Source organism: Lepidochelys kempii, chromosome 1 (genome assembly GCF_965140285.1).
Source record: "Lepidochelys kempii isolate rLepKem1 chromosome 1, rLepKem1.hap1, whole genome shotgun sequence".
Classification (NCBI taxonomy): Eukaryota; Metazoa; Chordata; order Testudines; family Cheloniidae; genus Lepidochelys; species Lepidochelys kempii.
Window position 1 is genome coordinate 235400525 of NC_136380.1, and position 15257 is coordinate 235415781.

Below are 15257 nucleotides of genomic sequence, written 5' to 3' on the forward strand. Positions count from 1 at the left end.
CAGATGTTTTCAGAGAGGTGATAAGTAACAGTCAACCTGGATTTGTCAATAACAAATCATATCAAACCAACCTACTATCCTTTTTTGAGAAGGTAACAAGCCTTGCATATGGGAGAAAGCTGTAGATGTTTATATCTGAACTTTAGTAAGGCTTTTGATACTGTCTCACGTGATGTTCTGATAAACAAAGTAGGGAAATATAGCCTAGATAAACTTATAATAAGGTGGGTGCAGAACTGGTTGGAAAACCATACTCGGAAAGTAATAGTCAATGGTTCAGAGTCAAGCTGGAGGGGCATATAGAGTGGGGTCCTGTAGGGCCCTGTCCTAGATCCCACACTATTCAATATATTCATAAAATGATTTGGATAACGGCATAAGAGGGTACACTTATAAAGTTTGTGTACGATACCAAGCTGGGAGGAGCTGCAAGTGCTTTTGAGGACAGGATTAGAATTTAAAATCATTTTGACAAACTGGAAAAAATTATCTGAAATAAACAGGATGAAATTTAGGAAGGTCAAATTCAAAGTACTACACTTAGACAGGAATAATCAACTGCACAAGTACAAAATAGGAAATGACTGGTAAGAGTACTGCAGAAAAGGATCTGGGGGCTACAGTAGATCATAAAATTAATATGAGTCAACAATAAAAAACACTGTAGCAAAAAAAGCAAAATCATTTTGGGACACAAGTGTGGGGGCAGTATGAACAGCTGTGGGAGTGCACAGGCGAGGGAGACCGTGTGCACAGCTGTGTAGAGGGTGCACAGATGGGTGGGAGGGTATGGATAACAGTGGGGGTTGCACAGATGCAGGAGGGCTGTATGCACATCTGTGGGTTTGCTCAGATGGGGTCTGTACACTAGTGACGGAGGATGTGTGCACGGCCGAGGCGGGTGCCCAGAGGAGAGAGGGGCTGCGTGCACGGCCGAGGCGGGTGCCCAGAGGAGAGAGGGGCTGCGTGCACGGCCGAGGCGGGTGCCCAGAGGAGAGAGGGGCCTGTACAGGTGAGAGGGACTGTGTGCGCAGCCGAGGCAGGTGCCCAGAGGAAGGGGGGGTGTAGAGGTGAGAGGGGCTGTGTGCACGGCCGAGGGGGGTGCCCAGGTGAAGGGGGGTGTAAAGGTGAGAGGTGCTGGGTGCACGGCCGAGGGGGGTGCCCAGGGGAAGGGGGGTGTAAAGGTGAGAGGGGTTGCGTGCACGGCCGAGAGGGGTGCCCAGAGGAAGGGGCGTGCACAAGTGAGAGGAGCTGTGTGTGCGGCTGAGGGGGTGCCCGGAAGAAGGGGGTGTAGAGGTGAGGGAGACCGTGTGCACGGCTGAGGGAGGTTCCCAGGGGAAGGGGGCGTAGAGGTGAGAGGGGCTGCGTGCACAGCCGAGGGGGTTGCACAAAGGAAGGCGGGTGCAGTGGGGAGAGGGGTTGCGTGCACGGCCGAGAGGGGTGCCCAGAGGAAGGGGCGTGTACAAGTGAGAGGAGCTGTGTGCACGGCTGAGGGGTTCCCAGGGGAAGGGGGGTGTAGAGGTGAGAGGGGCCGCGTGCGCGGCTGAGGCGGGTGCCAGGGGGAGGGGGGTGTAGAATTGAGAGGGGCCGCGTGCGCGGCTGAGGCGGGTGCCAGGGGGAGGGGGGTGTAGAATTGAGAGGGGCCGCGTGCGCGGCTGAGGCGGGTGCCAGGGGGAGGGGGGTGTAGAATTGAGAGGGGCCGCGTGCACGGCTGAGGGGGGTGGAAGGGTGTCGCGCGCGCCGCACTGACTGGCCGGTTGGGGGCCCGGGGAAAGGGTTGGGTGTCGCTCGCGGAGCGGTACCTACCCGCTCGGCGCAGGTGACTCCTGCAATCCCCCCTCCCACCACCACAAACCGGCCCCGCACGGGGACGGGAGCCGCCATCTCGACGCCTGGATCTAACAATAACGGTAGGAAGGGGAAGCTCTAGGTACAGTGCGCGGCGGAGCTCAAACTTTGTCCCTTCGCGTTTACGGTGCCGCCCGCCCACGTGACGTTGACGGCAGTTTGGAGGCGGAGCCCGCTGCGGGGGGCAGGGTCAGGCGTGAGCGAGGACCGGGGTTCGAGGCTGGAGTCTGCTGAATCCTGCCCCGGAACGGCGTCAGAGGCAACGCTCCCCCGTTGTTTGCAGCGCGGGCAGGGTCACAGTAGTTTCAACCCCGGGAGTTAAAAAATGCCCATGAGTCACCCCACTCCCAAAATAATCCTGAGAGGTAAAAAACCCCCAGTCACCCCATGTATCTAATGTGGGGCTTTTGCCTTCTGGTTTTCAACCCATTGAAGCTCCCTTGTCCACCTCCACAGCCTTGAGCACCAGAAAGAAAGAAAAGCGGAGGGAGAGAGGTATGCACCCACAGGACCCCAGGGGTATTCAAGAAAGAAAAGTGGGGCTGCTCAGGAAAATATCAACTGTCATGAGACTAGTGATCAAACCACAAGAAACAGCAACCCCGCACCACTCCGGCTGGGTTGCCTGTAACACGCCTGACAAAGTAGCAGGCCCCTCTTGTATCTCCAGATTGAGTGAAAATGTTGATGTGATACAAAAGCACTGCTTAAAAAGCATCACTGCTGCCCCATACTGGGGAAAACCAGGCCTCTGTTATTGACATTTTTGGTCTCTACAGGAAACTAACTGATACCCTCCTAATTGTGTTTATCAACTTGATACTACTGGATAGGCTTGACAAAGCCCTGGCTGGGATGATTTAGTTGGGGATTGGTCCTGCTTTGAGCAGGGGGTTGGACTAGATGACCCCCTGAGGTCCCTTCCAACCCTGATATTCTATGACTCAGCTTCCTTGTCAGTCAGCAAAATCCAGCCAAGCTATATACCAATTGTGCTATGTGTAGAAGAGATACTGAATTAATCATGTTTGCCCCATTTTGTCAAGAGAGCCTTAAAAGGCCCTGTAATAAATAAGGCTGAAGTTGATTACATCTTAATAGCTCATCAAAAAATTAATCATCTGATCTGGGCCCAGCCCAGGAATAAGGCTGCTGCAATATGCCTGAGGCCAGTATGTCTATAGGCTCTGCTGGAGGGATAAATCAGAGCACCTGAGTGAGCAACCCTGGTCTGACTGTGGGTTTGCCTCACCTAGTGCTACTAAATATACAATTTAGTTCTTTATGTACTTCTAAGAAGAAATGGCCATAAATAGCCAGAGAGTGATCTTGTGTTTTCAAGAGAACATATTTTGTCTTTATCTACATTAGGCAAGCACCTTCCAAATGGTAATAGAGGAGGTCTTTGTTCTAAGGAAACTCTTGTTTGATTATTTAAAACTGGAGGAAGACATTCTGTTTACATCCCTCTCAGGCCTGGATTCCACTGCATACATCCGATGAAGTGAGTTTTAGCCCACGAAAGCTTATGCCCAAATAAATTTGTTAGTCTCTAAAGGTACCACAAATACTCCTTGGTTTTTTTACTTAAAAATTAGATACAGTGCTCAGGGCTGTGAAAAATGTTGTGCTCTGAGCATGATTCATAGGTCAACTTAACCCCCACTTTCGATGCAGATAGGTTGATAGAAGAATAATTTCATCAATCTAGCTACTGCTTCTCAGAAGGGGGGATTAACTACATTGACAAAAAAAACCTCTTCCATCGATATAGGAAGTGTCTGCCCTACAGTGGCGAATATGCAGCACATTAGCTGGGCTGCTGTAGTGCTTGTAGTGTAGATATGCAGTGGGGTTTGTCTTCACTAGAAAATTAGCTTGTGTTGGACCATGACTTTGAAATGTCATGTTAATGAACATGACATTAAATATGACTTTGTATTCAATGTAGATGGGGCAAGACATGACACTATGCCAGCTGCTCATGACTTGTCCTACTGGAACCAGAGGTTTAATTACAAACAGCTGATAGGATACAGTTTGTCCCTGTCTACACTGACAGCAAGTTTTGTTTAACATCACGTTAGTTGCTGTGACTCTTTAAGATTTGTCATGTTCTAACACCAGCCCTTCCTTAGGATCTGTCTAGACTAGGAAAAATGGTGTTGGTTTGTTTTTTTAAAAATCAAGTTAGCTAATACAAGTTAACTAATATTATTTGACACTCCACTTAGCACCTACTGTAAATACAGTTTAACACCTTTAAAATCATGTTAGCTGTTGTACACATCTGAAATTACATGTCATGCAAGTGGTTCCACATAGGTATAAGTGTCTGTTCACTGCATCACACTGCAGGATTGGAATTTACATTTGTAAAGTGCTTTGGGATCTTAGCAGATACAATGTACTATATAAATGTTTGATATAAAATACTTATTACTACTCTTTAGTGATTAGACCAGCTGGCTCTGACAGTTACTTGGTCTTTCCTAGACTAGAATAAAAAGTATATTATTAGAACGTGAATGTGTTTTAACGTGTTTGAAAAGTCTAGTATAGACAAGGCACATTAACTTTAACATGTGATTAAATGGTTGAATTAAAGCCTGGAGGGAAGCCTTATTTTTAATTCGACCAGCTCAACATGTATTGAAATATGCACGGCCTTGTCTACACTAGACTTTTCAAATGTTAGTTCATGCATAGGCAACGACTCGGTGGGTGCTCCAGGGCTGAAGCACCCCTGGGGAAAAAATGGTGTGTGCTGAGCACCCACTGGCAGCCATCTCCCCTCTCCCAGCACCTCCCAGCCACCGGCACCCCTCCAAACAGCGCCTCCCCCTCCCTCCCAGCGCCTCCCACCTGCCAAGGATCAGCTGTTCCACGGCATGCAGGAGGCACTGGGGAGTCAGGGGGAGCAGCAAGGACCGGTCACACTCGGGGGAGGGGGCAGAACGAGGATGGGAAGAGGGGGGGCAGGGGTGGGGGCATAGGGGAAGAGTTGGAATGGGGGCGGGGCCCTGAGCAGATCCGGTGGAGTTGAGCACCCCCCGGCACATTAGAAAGTCAGCACCTCTGAGTTCATTTAATAACTAACATGTTCTAGCATCTACCTTTAAATGCTAGTCTATACTAGGCTCCTTCCCAAACAGATTTCCTGTGAGTAGGGTGACCAGACAGCAAGTGTGAAAAATCGGGACGGGGGTAGAGGGTAATAGGAGCCGATATAAGAAAAAGACCCAAAAATTGGGACTGTCCCTATAAAATCGGGACATCTGGTCACCCTACCTGTGAGAGATACCAGTGACATGCATTTCATCACCCAGATACTGAAACTATCTAGCGACTGATGCATTTTCAGACGTCAGGAAATTAGTCTTGGTCTTGGAAGCAGTGACTACCTGCTGATTGTTAGTAATAAATATTTTTTTGTTTTGACTTTGTCGTTTTTAAGAAGTAACATTTTTTTCCAGTGCTGTAGGTAATTTCGCAATCCAGACAATTGCTGGCCATTTTGGTCATAAACTAAATGCTGTCTTCCATACACAGTCTGTCCTACAGTAATTACCTGAATAAATGACCTAACCTAAATAATGCAATAAATTGGATAGGCTTGTGTCATCAGATATAAATACACTTCCCACATTTTTATCACTGGCATATGACAGCAAGATGAAAAGAAATTTTCTTTTCTCTTTTAACTTGGTGTATTTGCTCATGCATGTTAACTGTTTCATTACTGTCACCATTTACAAAATTGGTTGAATAAAGACTTTACTAAACTATCTGGACCAAAATCAGACCTGGTGAAAATGGGTTCAACACCATGGGCATCAATGGAATTGCACACACTCACACAATAACTGAATCTGGCCCCTAATCGACAGCAACCATGAAAGATTAATGTAGCTCGATGAGCATATTTCCATATTAATAATGTTTTTATAAAAGTATTTAAAAACAATTCTTTAAACAATTTCATGAGTTTCGCGTCAGTCTCAGCATTGATTGTAAACAAACAGAAATTCACTGTACCACCCCACCCAGGCACATGGGATGGAGAGGGTGTGGTGCCAGAAGAGTAAACAGCATCCAGTAAAGAGGTGCAGCAGCAGATGAATTCTCCACATGCCCTGGGGAGCTCTGGAAGGCACTCTGCCTTACAGTACTCCCTGGGGTAGTGTGTCAGTGCACCATCTTCAGTGAAGGGCTTTGCCTAATAGTCATGATCTAACCATAAGAGTGAAATGTAATAGCCCTATTCAGAGAGGGCCAAATCCTGGCTCTAGTGAACAGGTTAATTGGGAGGTGAACTGGGAAGATCTACAAGGGAAATGGGAAGAAATCCACCTCAACACACCACAGAGTGGCTGCAAAGCCCCTACAGGTTTTGTGCCCTTAGTTTGTGGGAAGGAATGACTAGCAGATACATATAGACACAGATGATCCACTAGCCCTGCTCCAATTCTGTACCATCTACTAAAACGCCTCTACAGTGAACCTCTGGAGAACACAGCTACATGATACAAGGTAGTCCATATCCCTTGCATGGGGTTCTGCAATCTTGGATCCCTTCCCCATACTTGCTGTAGTGGTAGCAAGGCACTTCATCTGAGTCAGGGCCCTCCATGGCTGAAGAGGAGACAGCAACATTCATCCAGGAATATGAGTAATGCACCACTCATGAATCTATAAAGTAAGGTTCCAGGATTGTCACTCTGTCTGTGTGTCACTCTGAAGCCTAGAATGTCTGTTGAGTCAGTGTGAAGTGATGGACACACCTACAAGCATGGTTGAGAGCTCTTTTTGTCTAGAATATCACTAGGTTCAATCATCATTGTGATTTATGGTCTGTTACGATCCAATTTTTAAGTTCTCAGCCATTTTCAGCTTTTTTACACTTTGCAAATTAGCCCTGTGTAACATCACATGCTTTCAGCTAATAATGAATTAATCTCCAGCTCATGACAATAAAACTGCTATAGCACCATACATTATCATAAATTTCTCTCTCTTCCCTTCCTCAGGCAGGTAGAAAGATTGTTCAGAGAGAAAAAGCAGTGGTAAAAAAGGATCTTCCACCCATTGCGGCGTGATGAAGAGGAACTGAAAATTATTTTGTATTTGAGGACCCTTTGGAAGAGGGCCAGAGAAGTGATAATGGCATTAAAACAGCATAAAATGTTACATATGCTGAGATTCCAAGAAGAAATTCCTTGTCAGTTAACACTTGGATCACTTAAAGGACAGAGGATGTAATATTTTCAAGCTGGCTAACATGAATGACTTTTAAAAATATGATCTTGCTTCTGGCTATTTATTAGTCTGCCTGGAATTTAAAATAGACTAGTTTGCTGTACTGTAATTTCAATGCTCTGTTAAACACTTTAATTGTTTTAGCTTGTTTTGATATGTCCTGAAACATAATAACCAGTGATTGTTTGATTCTTTGTTTTCAAGAAGATTACCCCTCTGAGTTTTTTTGCTAGGAAATATCTGTCTGATGGATATTATAATTTTGCTTGACACATTAGACTTGCAAAGAAATTAACAGATAGATCATTAAACACCAGCCAAACAAATGTTTCATCTTGTCATAATAATTTCATTAGTTACAAGTAAAGCAGTTAGCAAACAAGATTCCATGATTGATGGGTGAAAACAACTTGCCAGCATTCTGATCTCATTTACATAGGTGTAAATATAGATTTCTTTCAGAGAAGACAATGGAGTTACCCTTGGTTTGCCCTAGTGACGCTGTAATTCGTCCTTTAACCTCAATTTTATTTTATTTTAAGTAAGAAGACTGAAAAATGTAAGCCTCAATTCTGTTAAACAGAATCTTTCTCCATGAGTACATTCATTGAAAGAGGCAAAATGTATTCATCAGTCAGTAAGGGATTGTTTGTGCTCTTTAGGCACAACTCTGCTTTGGGGGTGGTACAGAGCTTCACTGCCTTAGAGGAAGCACCCAGGAGACTTTTTGCCATAGGGAGCTATCATTCCTCCTGCAGCTTCCCCGTTGAGCAGGAGAAGCCTGTGTGACAGCAATCATCTTGGAGATACACTGGGGATTGAAACAGGGACATCCCAGGGCTAAAACTGTGAGCCACTTTAGCTTGAATTAAAAAGCCAAGGCTCTCTAAGTGGAGCTGTAACAGAGCCATATCTTCTGCAGCTTGGGCACAGAGGGGGACCTATAAGTAACACACACTCACTAGTAGTTTAGACATGCACATTACTACTACCCCTTTGTGAGGTGCAACATGCTCCCCTCATCTGGGTGGCTGGTAGCTCTGTTGGCTTGCATCTGAGGGTGGAGTCATGACTTTGCCTACTCAATATCCCATTGTCATACACCTCTGGAGCAGTTGTGAGAACAGGAGAAACTCCTTACACCCTATAATGTTCACCTGTGTAAAGGTCAGGCAGAATCTGGCCATTAGTATTTTAATCATGCCTCACAAGCCAATCCTTCTGGATCCTTAGGTATTTTTGCTGCTCACCAAGTTGTCAACATCTACCCAGAACCAAATGCAGAGTTCTTGTATCAACAGGTGGGGGAACTTGATGGGGCTGGTGGTGAAAGGGGGACAGTCCCAGCATCAATGGAGGGAGACACTTGCAAAGGGACAATAGGTAGCTTTTCCCCCTCGGAGTCTCGGGCACCCATTGGCCAGGTGGTGTAGAGAGGTACTGATTGGCCAGCATTCCCCAGCTCCCCAGATTTAACCTGGGGGCTAAAAGGCTCCTCTTTTGGCTCCATTCCCCACCCTGCAGCACCCTCTGTCCCTCTCATAGGGGGAAGAGTGGTAGGAGTCAAAGAGAACTGAGTCCTGGGGGGCAGGCTAAGGAGAGTTTACCCCATGGTATGGGTTATCTGGAAAGGAGCCTTGTAACTCTGGTGCTAGTTATGGGTTATATGGCAACTCCCGCACTGGAACCAATTAAATGCCTGGCATAGGAGAGTGTGGGTGATGGGTGAGTAGCACCCCTCCCCTGTGTTAAAGTTTAATTAAAGTTGTGGCCTGTGGCTTAATTCCATGCATGTGTCTGTCCTCATTTTGCCGCTGTGTCTACATCAAGTTGAATCGGGCAATCTAAGCTATTTTTCCATTCTTGGAGTTGGATGTAATACTCTCCTGTCATTCTCACTCCATGATTTGTGTGGTTAAGCTTTCCTTTCATCTGAAACGTTCTGAAGTGGAGATGACATCATTTATCATTGCACAGAGAAGCACCCTGACAGTTCTATTTTGTTACCTCATCATCAGACCACAGTGGTGTCACTTCATGTTAATTGTGCCTGTCCATGACAGTCCAAATTAGTCCTGCTGGTAAAATTTACAGTATCGGGGGTTCTGACATTGTTCTGTTTGCCAGCCATTGTCTTCTATTTGACACTCTTTCTATACGTGGATGGAGTGTGATTGCTGTGCAGCAGCAAGGCCTGAACCACGTCAAGCAAGGGGCCATCTAAGCAAATTGACTGGCTTGTAATTCAGCCAGGGAAAGTGATTTGCTTTCAGGAAACAACATTTTTATTTCTTTTCATTTTATATAGCTTTGGTTTCTATGTGAATTTCCTCCCCTCATCATCATCTAGATTGTAAGTGGCATCCCTCCTGATGCCTTCCTATTGAACTGGGCACTTAGAAGTCATGCTTTCAGAACAAATAGTCTGTCTGAACTAGTTTCCTAAAATTCTGTTCTCTTTAAAGCATGTAGAAATACTTTAGTTTGAAGATGGATAAATTATAAACAATTGAACAAGCCCTTCTTGTGGGCCCAATCCTGCTCATTGGAAGTGGAGAGCATGCCGCATTTCACCTTTGGAGATGAAGTTGATTTTTTAAGAAAATGTTTTGTTTAATTGTATTGCTCCTGAGAGGTGCTAAATTGAATGTCATGGAAAATAAAAATGTCTATTCACAGAACAGGTAAGGCATGGGTAGCAGCAGCATATGCTTCATCACAATAACCTGCCAATGTGCCTTACCTCCGACCTAGAATAACCGCCTCTTTAGTCTTCATAATCATTTAGTAGAGCTATGCAAAAATCAGAATTTCCATCCCACAGGAAATTCCAATAGTTCAACATTTGTTTTTGCCCCAAATTGTGAAGAAAAGTTGAAATATCAAAAAATGTTCATGTAGCAAAAAGTTCTGAAAATTTTCAATTTGGAGGTGTCAAAATGATTTGTTTCAACATTTTCCATTGAAATGAAACATTCCAACATTCACTAAATTAAAACATTTCATTTGGGTGTGTTGAACCAAATAAAATTTTTTAATTTCCAGGCAGTTAGATATTAAGCTGTATGTTCCTCAGTGCCACATGGGAGTTGTTGTTCAAGTGCTTCATTCCCTCATTCTTCCCTATAAGCCAGGCTTCCTGGCAGAATTACATTTTGAATGTTGCACTGCAGAGTGTTTTACTTCCAGGATGCACCATGTGGCTTGGTCAGAGGGGAGGCTGTAATGCATCATGGGAGATGTAGGCAGGCCAAAGAGCCTGGTTCATAGGAAGGAATACAGGCATGAAGGCACCTGAACTACAACTTCCCATGAGGCACTGCATCACTTTAGGCAGATACAGCTTAACGTCAGACTGACTGGAAATTAAAAAAAAAAATATTTGGTTCAACACACCAAAGTGAAATGTTTTGATTAGATTTTCCTAATGGAAAATCTAAGTAAATAAATATTTTATTTCAAAAATCAGTAAAATCAAAACTGTGATGCAGAAAATGTCAGTTTTTCAGAAACTGCATTTTCCATAAAGAAGTCATATTGACAGAAAATTCCCAACTAGCTCTACCATTCAGTTCTTGGCTTCTCTGTTGAGATCATGAACAAAGATACCAGTTGTCCACCTACCTTTGGACTGAGACTCTTAATTAATTTTATAATGACAGACTCACTAATGATCTGGAGGAGGAAATAAATGCCATATTGTTTAATTTTGCAGATGATGCTAAATTGGGAGGAGCTGCAAACATCAGATTTCTATAATTCAGTCACAGCTAACTTTCCTAATGACACTCTATGACCTCATGTGGGTATGGTCAGCCAGCTTTGGGGCATGATCACATCCATAAAATGGACAGGCTGTAAACTGTTCATCAGAGATTTGAACCTACAAGTATAATTATCCCTCCCCCCCATTATATATAAAATCAAGATTTACCTTTGCATTTGTTGGTTTGGTTTTCTTCTAGAAGTATCTCATCAAGGCAGATATGGTAAGAAAAAGTTTTCTCAGACTTTTATGTCTGTTAACTGCATTTTTTACAAGTTATAGTTTAAAAAGCAACCAGCCTTTTGATTCTCTCTCTCCAAGCCTGTCATGTTGCCAGTGGCTCTGACAATAATAAGTTTTGATTTTTTTAAACAAATAACGTTTGGTCACATCTATCGCTTAATAGTTTTGTCATGGAGCTAAATTCATCTGTTGACAAATGAAACCATCAGAGTAGAGACAGAAACTTCCTTTGTAACCTCCTCCATTTTACTATCATTTTCCCAAAGCCTCATGATGAACAACTGTAATGTCCAACACAGATATTGATGTTTGTCAGTATGGATTTGTTTCCTTTTCTGGTTTTCACAGATGACTTGCTGTTGCCATTACAGTATGTACAGGCTATCTATTTTTAAATATCGTATGTTCTTAAATCTGTTATATTAAATTACATGACTCAATATACATATAACTCAATGCTATTTGACATATGCTGTAGCTAGCTAGCTAGATATTCAACTGTACTTTTTATGTGAATTAAGTACATTTTTAATTAATGCAGTGAAAATAAAAATAATATTTCACACTTGTATATTGTAGCAGCTTCCATATGAGGAATTCAAAATGCTTTATAAACATTAGTTGATTTTCCCCACAGCACCCCAGTAAAATAGGGAAATATTTTATTCCCATTTTACAGATGGGTAAACTGTGGCACAGAATGGTTCCATGATTTGCTGTTGTAGACATGGGACTAGAACCAGCTCCTCCTCGGTTAGGCTTTAGGCCAGGGCCTGGTAAAGAGACAACACTTAGGGTATGTCTGCACGGCAATGTAAGCCCAGGGTTAGTAGAACTTGAGTTTGAGATCCCAGAGAGTGAGTATCTACGCTGGTTGTCAACTCTTGGTTAAGAATTTTTTAACTCAGGTGTGAGCCCTGTGATTCTGGTGGCCACACTGTAGTACACAGACCTGAGTCCAACCACTCATATCCCAGACTTCCTGGCACCCTCCCAAAATGTGGCCACTCTAGCCCTTTATTCATGGTGTGGAAAACCTTGACTGTCTACCCTGCATATTACGGGACGTTTGAACAGCCTGCCAACACATCCTGCCACGCTGTCATTTTGGTCTGCGTGTTCCCAGCAGCTGGAGCCAGCAATGTGCGGAAGTCACCATTTCAAGACCTTCTTTTGCTTGGGTTTCACTCCTGCTTCAGGACATGGGCAGAGCTTCCATGAGATGCTGATGAACAGTTCAGCAGCATTGTCTGACCCACCAAAGCACCTGACAGAGCTAATGACAGCGTAGTAGTAGTAGGAGGACACAGATATAGCAGAATGAAACTGGCTGATGCTGTTCGTGACACTCCATATAGCTGCTGATGCCCTATATAGACAGGCACTGCTGGAGGAGGGCAACAAGCATGGACTGGTGGGACCACATCATCATGCAGACATGGGATGACCCACAGAGGATCCAGACCTTTCACACCAAGAAAGCTAGGTCTCTGGAGCTTTGTGAGCAATTTGCCCCTACCCTCCAGCATAAAGACATATGCAAGAGGGTGGTAATGCCAGTCCAGAAGCAGGTTGCCATAACCATCTGGAAACTGATTATCCCAAACTGTTACAGGTTCACTGCCAGCCAGTTTTGTGTTGGAAAGTCAACTGTGGATAAAGTGGTGGCTGACCTTTCTGAGGCAATCAGGTGTGTGGTTTATCCCAAAATGGCCGGCATAAAATATATTCTTGAAGACTGCACTGGGGCCACTGATGGGACTTGTGCCCATAGTTTGCCCTCCTGAAGGAGCACATGGGTACATAAACCACAAAGAGTAATATTCCATAATTTTGGAGGCCCTCTTGGACCACAAAGGCTGATTTATGAATGTCAGAGTTGGCAGTATTGGAAAAGTTCATGATGCCGGATTTTGCAACAATTGGGGGGTCTACATTCATGGACAGGCTGGGACTCTATTCACACTACATGACATTGTCATACAGAGTTACTGTCCCCAATGTTTTTCTGGGCAACACCATGTAGCCCCTTGTGCCTTTGCTTATGAAAATGCACCCTGATCTCAGAGGTCCTGACAAAGGAAGGTTTAACTGTACTCTCCGCAGGTGTAGCATGGTGACTGAATGTACATTTGGCAGATTTAAATCCCATTGGAGGTGTCTACAGACCAGTTTGCGTCCTCAGTGCTGTGTTCATTACTGTGTCTTGCTGTCCTCTTCACAATCTTTGTGAAGCCAAAGGGAGAGCATTGATTGCTTGGAGGAGGTTGATTACCTGCATAATAATTTGAATGACGTGACCACTTATGAAATGGGGAGAGGGGACAACAGTATGGATTGATGTAAATAACTGATGTACGGATTGATGTATATAGCTGTACTGAGACAATGGTTTTGTGTACAACCTCTCAGTTGTCCCTGATCATGAGTTTACCTTTATTATTTGAAATACACATTATATGATCTATAGCAGGGATGGCAATAAAATTTCTTTATAAAATAAAAACCTTTATTTTTACACATGTATTGGAAAAGTACAATATTACACCATTGCTTGGCAGGCCAGCTGACATTAGAACAGCAAAACAAAAAGCTTTAGAAGTAACCAAGAACAAATTGCATAAACAATTTGGTTTAAGTAACTGTTGGACGCCAATCGCTGAGGTTTGGAACATCAGAATGTGCTCCAGTGGAGACTGATCATTAGGCAAGGTGCAGGCGAAGGAGACAAAGGTGATTGTAAAATGCAATTTATCACATGGTTCCGTAACAATCATCATAGTGTACTACATTTTAGTTTGTGAGAATATGATGTAGTTGTTTCCTCTGCATCCACATCAGTGAAAAGCCAGCAAGGGGTACTCAAAGAAAGCTGCTGTGATCCCTGGGACCCAACCACTAACTGCACTACCACCCACCTTCACCCACTTTTTAATTTCTGCTCTAAGATTAGAGTTATGAATCATTTGTAGAGAGATTGACTGAGCTGCAATGGTTTGTCATTAGTCCCTTTGCAAGGTTCATCTGAATATAGGCTCCGTCAGTTGAATTCTATAGTGGTGCATGGTCTCAACTTGATCTCAAGCTTTTGGGACATTTGTTAAAACTTTTTCAATAGCATCAAGCTATCAGAAGTGGTTTCTCCTCCACAGTGTAATTCTTCTGAAAAGGTCAGCATGACTCTACCTTCTGGGCAGAATATGTAAAATTCTACAAATATGTTAATCGAAGTATAAAATCAAAATTTGCTTTGGCAGGATGACAGTGTCCTTAGCAATACCTTTTTACTGCGATCTGAAAAATGCAGCCTTATGAAAGATAAAAAGGACATTATCTTCCAAGTTCTTGATTTAAATCACCATGCTTCAAGTAATGCCTATCTTAGTGTGTTTGTTTTTAACATTTTTTGAAGAATATGTTCAGTACATATCACATCCCGGTGACTTTAACAATTTGGGGGTGGAGTGGAGAGGCGGGAGGGAGGATTGGGCCAGACCCTTAGCTTGTGTAAATCAGCATTGATCCATTGACTTCAATGGCAATACATCAGCTTAAATCATCTGAAGATCTGGTCCATTAATATTCTGTAAATTTTCTTTATTGTCCTTCTGGATTCTATTTAAGAACTAAATCAGTCCTCATCTGGGGACAGATTCTGAAAGCATTACTCACCCTGAGTAAGAGTTTACTTTACAAGTAGTTCCATTTAACCATGAGGTTATTCAGATTGAGTAAGGCTATCAGAATCTGGCCCTTGACCTTTTTCTTGCTCATACACAATGATGAATAATCCTTTCCCGCCAAGGAATTTTTTGGTAAATAAGTTTAACATTTGAGATAAAAGGCAAGACTTTACTATCTGACATTAACGCTCCACTGATACATTCAACAAACAATACATTCTCCCAATGTGCATCTCTATGTCCATGGGAGTGTGGAGAAGGAAAGGTGAATCTACAGCCTTGTGCAAAGCCCACTAAGTCAACAGGAAGACTAAAGTTGACTGCACTAAGGCATATATTACAGAGACAAATCCTTTTGAGGAGGAAATAATCAAACTTTGGATAGTGATATCCCAGGTTATCCAAACATTTTCATGCTGGGAGAACAAGAATAACTGACTTACAAATATCACTGGCTA

At 43.6% G+C, this 15257-nt stretch overlaps 1 protein-coding gene and 1 long non-coding RNA gene across 6 annotated transcripts in view; one reads left to right on the forward strand and one right to left on the reverse strand.

Annotated features, from left to right (window-relative positions):
- PYROXD1 (pyridine nucleotide-disulphide oxidoreductase domain 1) overlaps positions 1 to 1979 on the reverse strand; it is a 37133-nt gene extending 35154 nt beyond the window's left edge. For 3 of the 5 annotated variants that reach the window (XM_073318460.2, XM_073318455.2, XM_073318437.2), the window contains exon 1: positions 1807 to 1979. In XM_073318460.2, coding sequence (XP_073174561.1) covers positions 1807 to 1884 — 78 coding nt within the window. In that variant the 5' untranslated portion in view covers positions 1885 to 1979. The remainder of the gene's footprint in view (positions 1 to 1806) is intronic. The other 2 variants (XM_073318470.2, XM_073318446.2) reach the window with 2 other exon arrangements.
- Positions 1702 to 7433, forward strand: LOC140900747 (uncharacterized). Its single transcript, XR_012155714.1, has 3 exons — positions 1702 to 1910; positions 3220 to 3352; positions 6879 to 7433. It is a non-coding gene; the product is annotated as an uncharacterized LOC140900747 (long non-coding RNA).
- The last annotated feature ends 7824 nt before the right edge of the window (positions 7434 to 15257 follow it).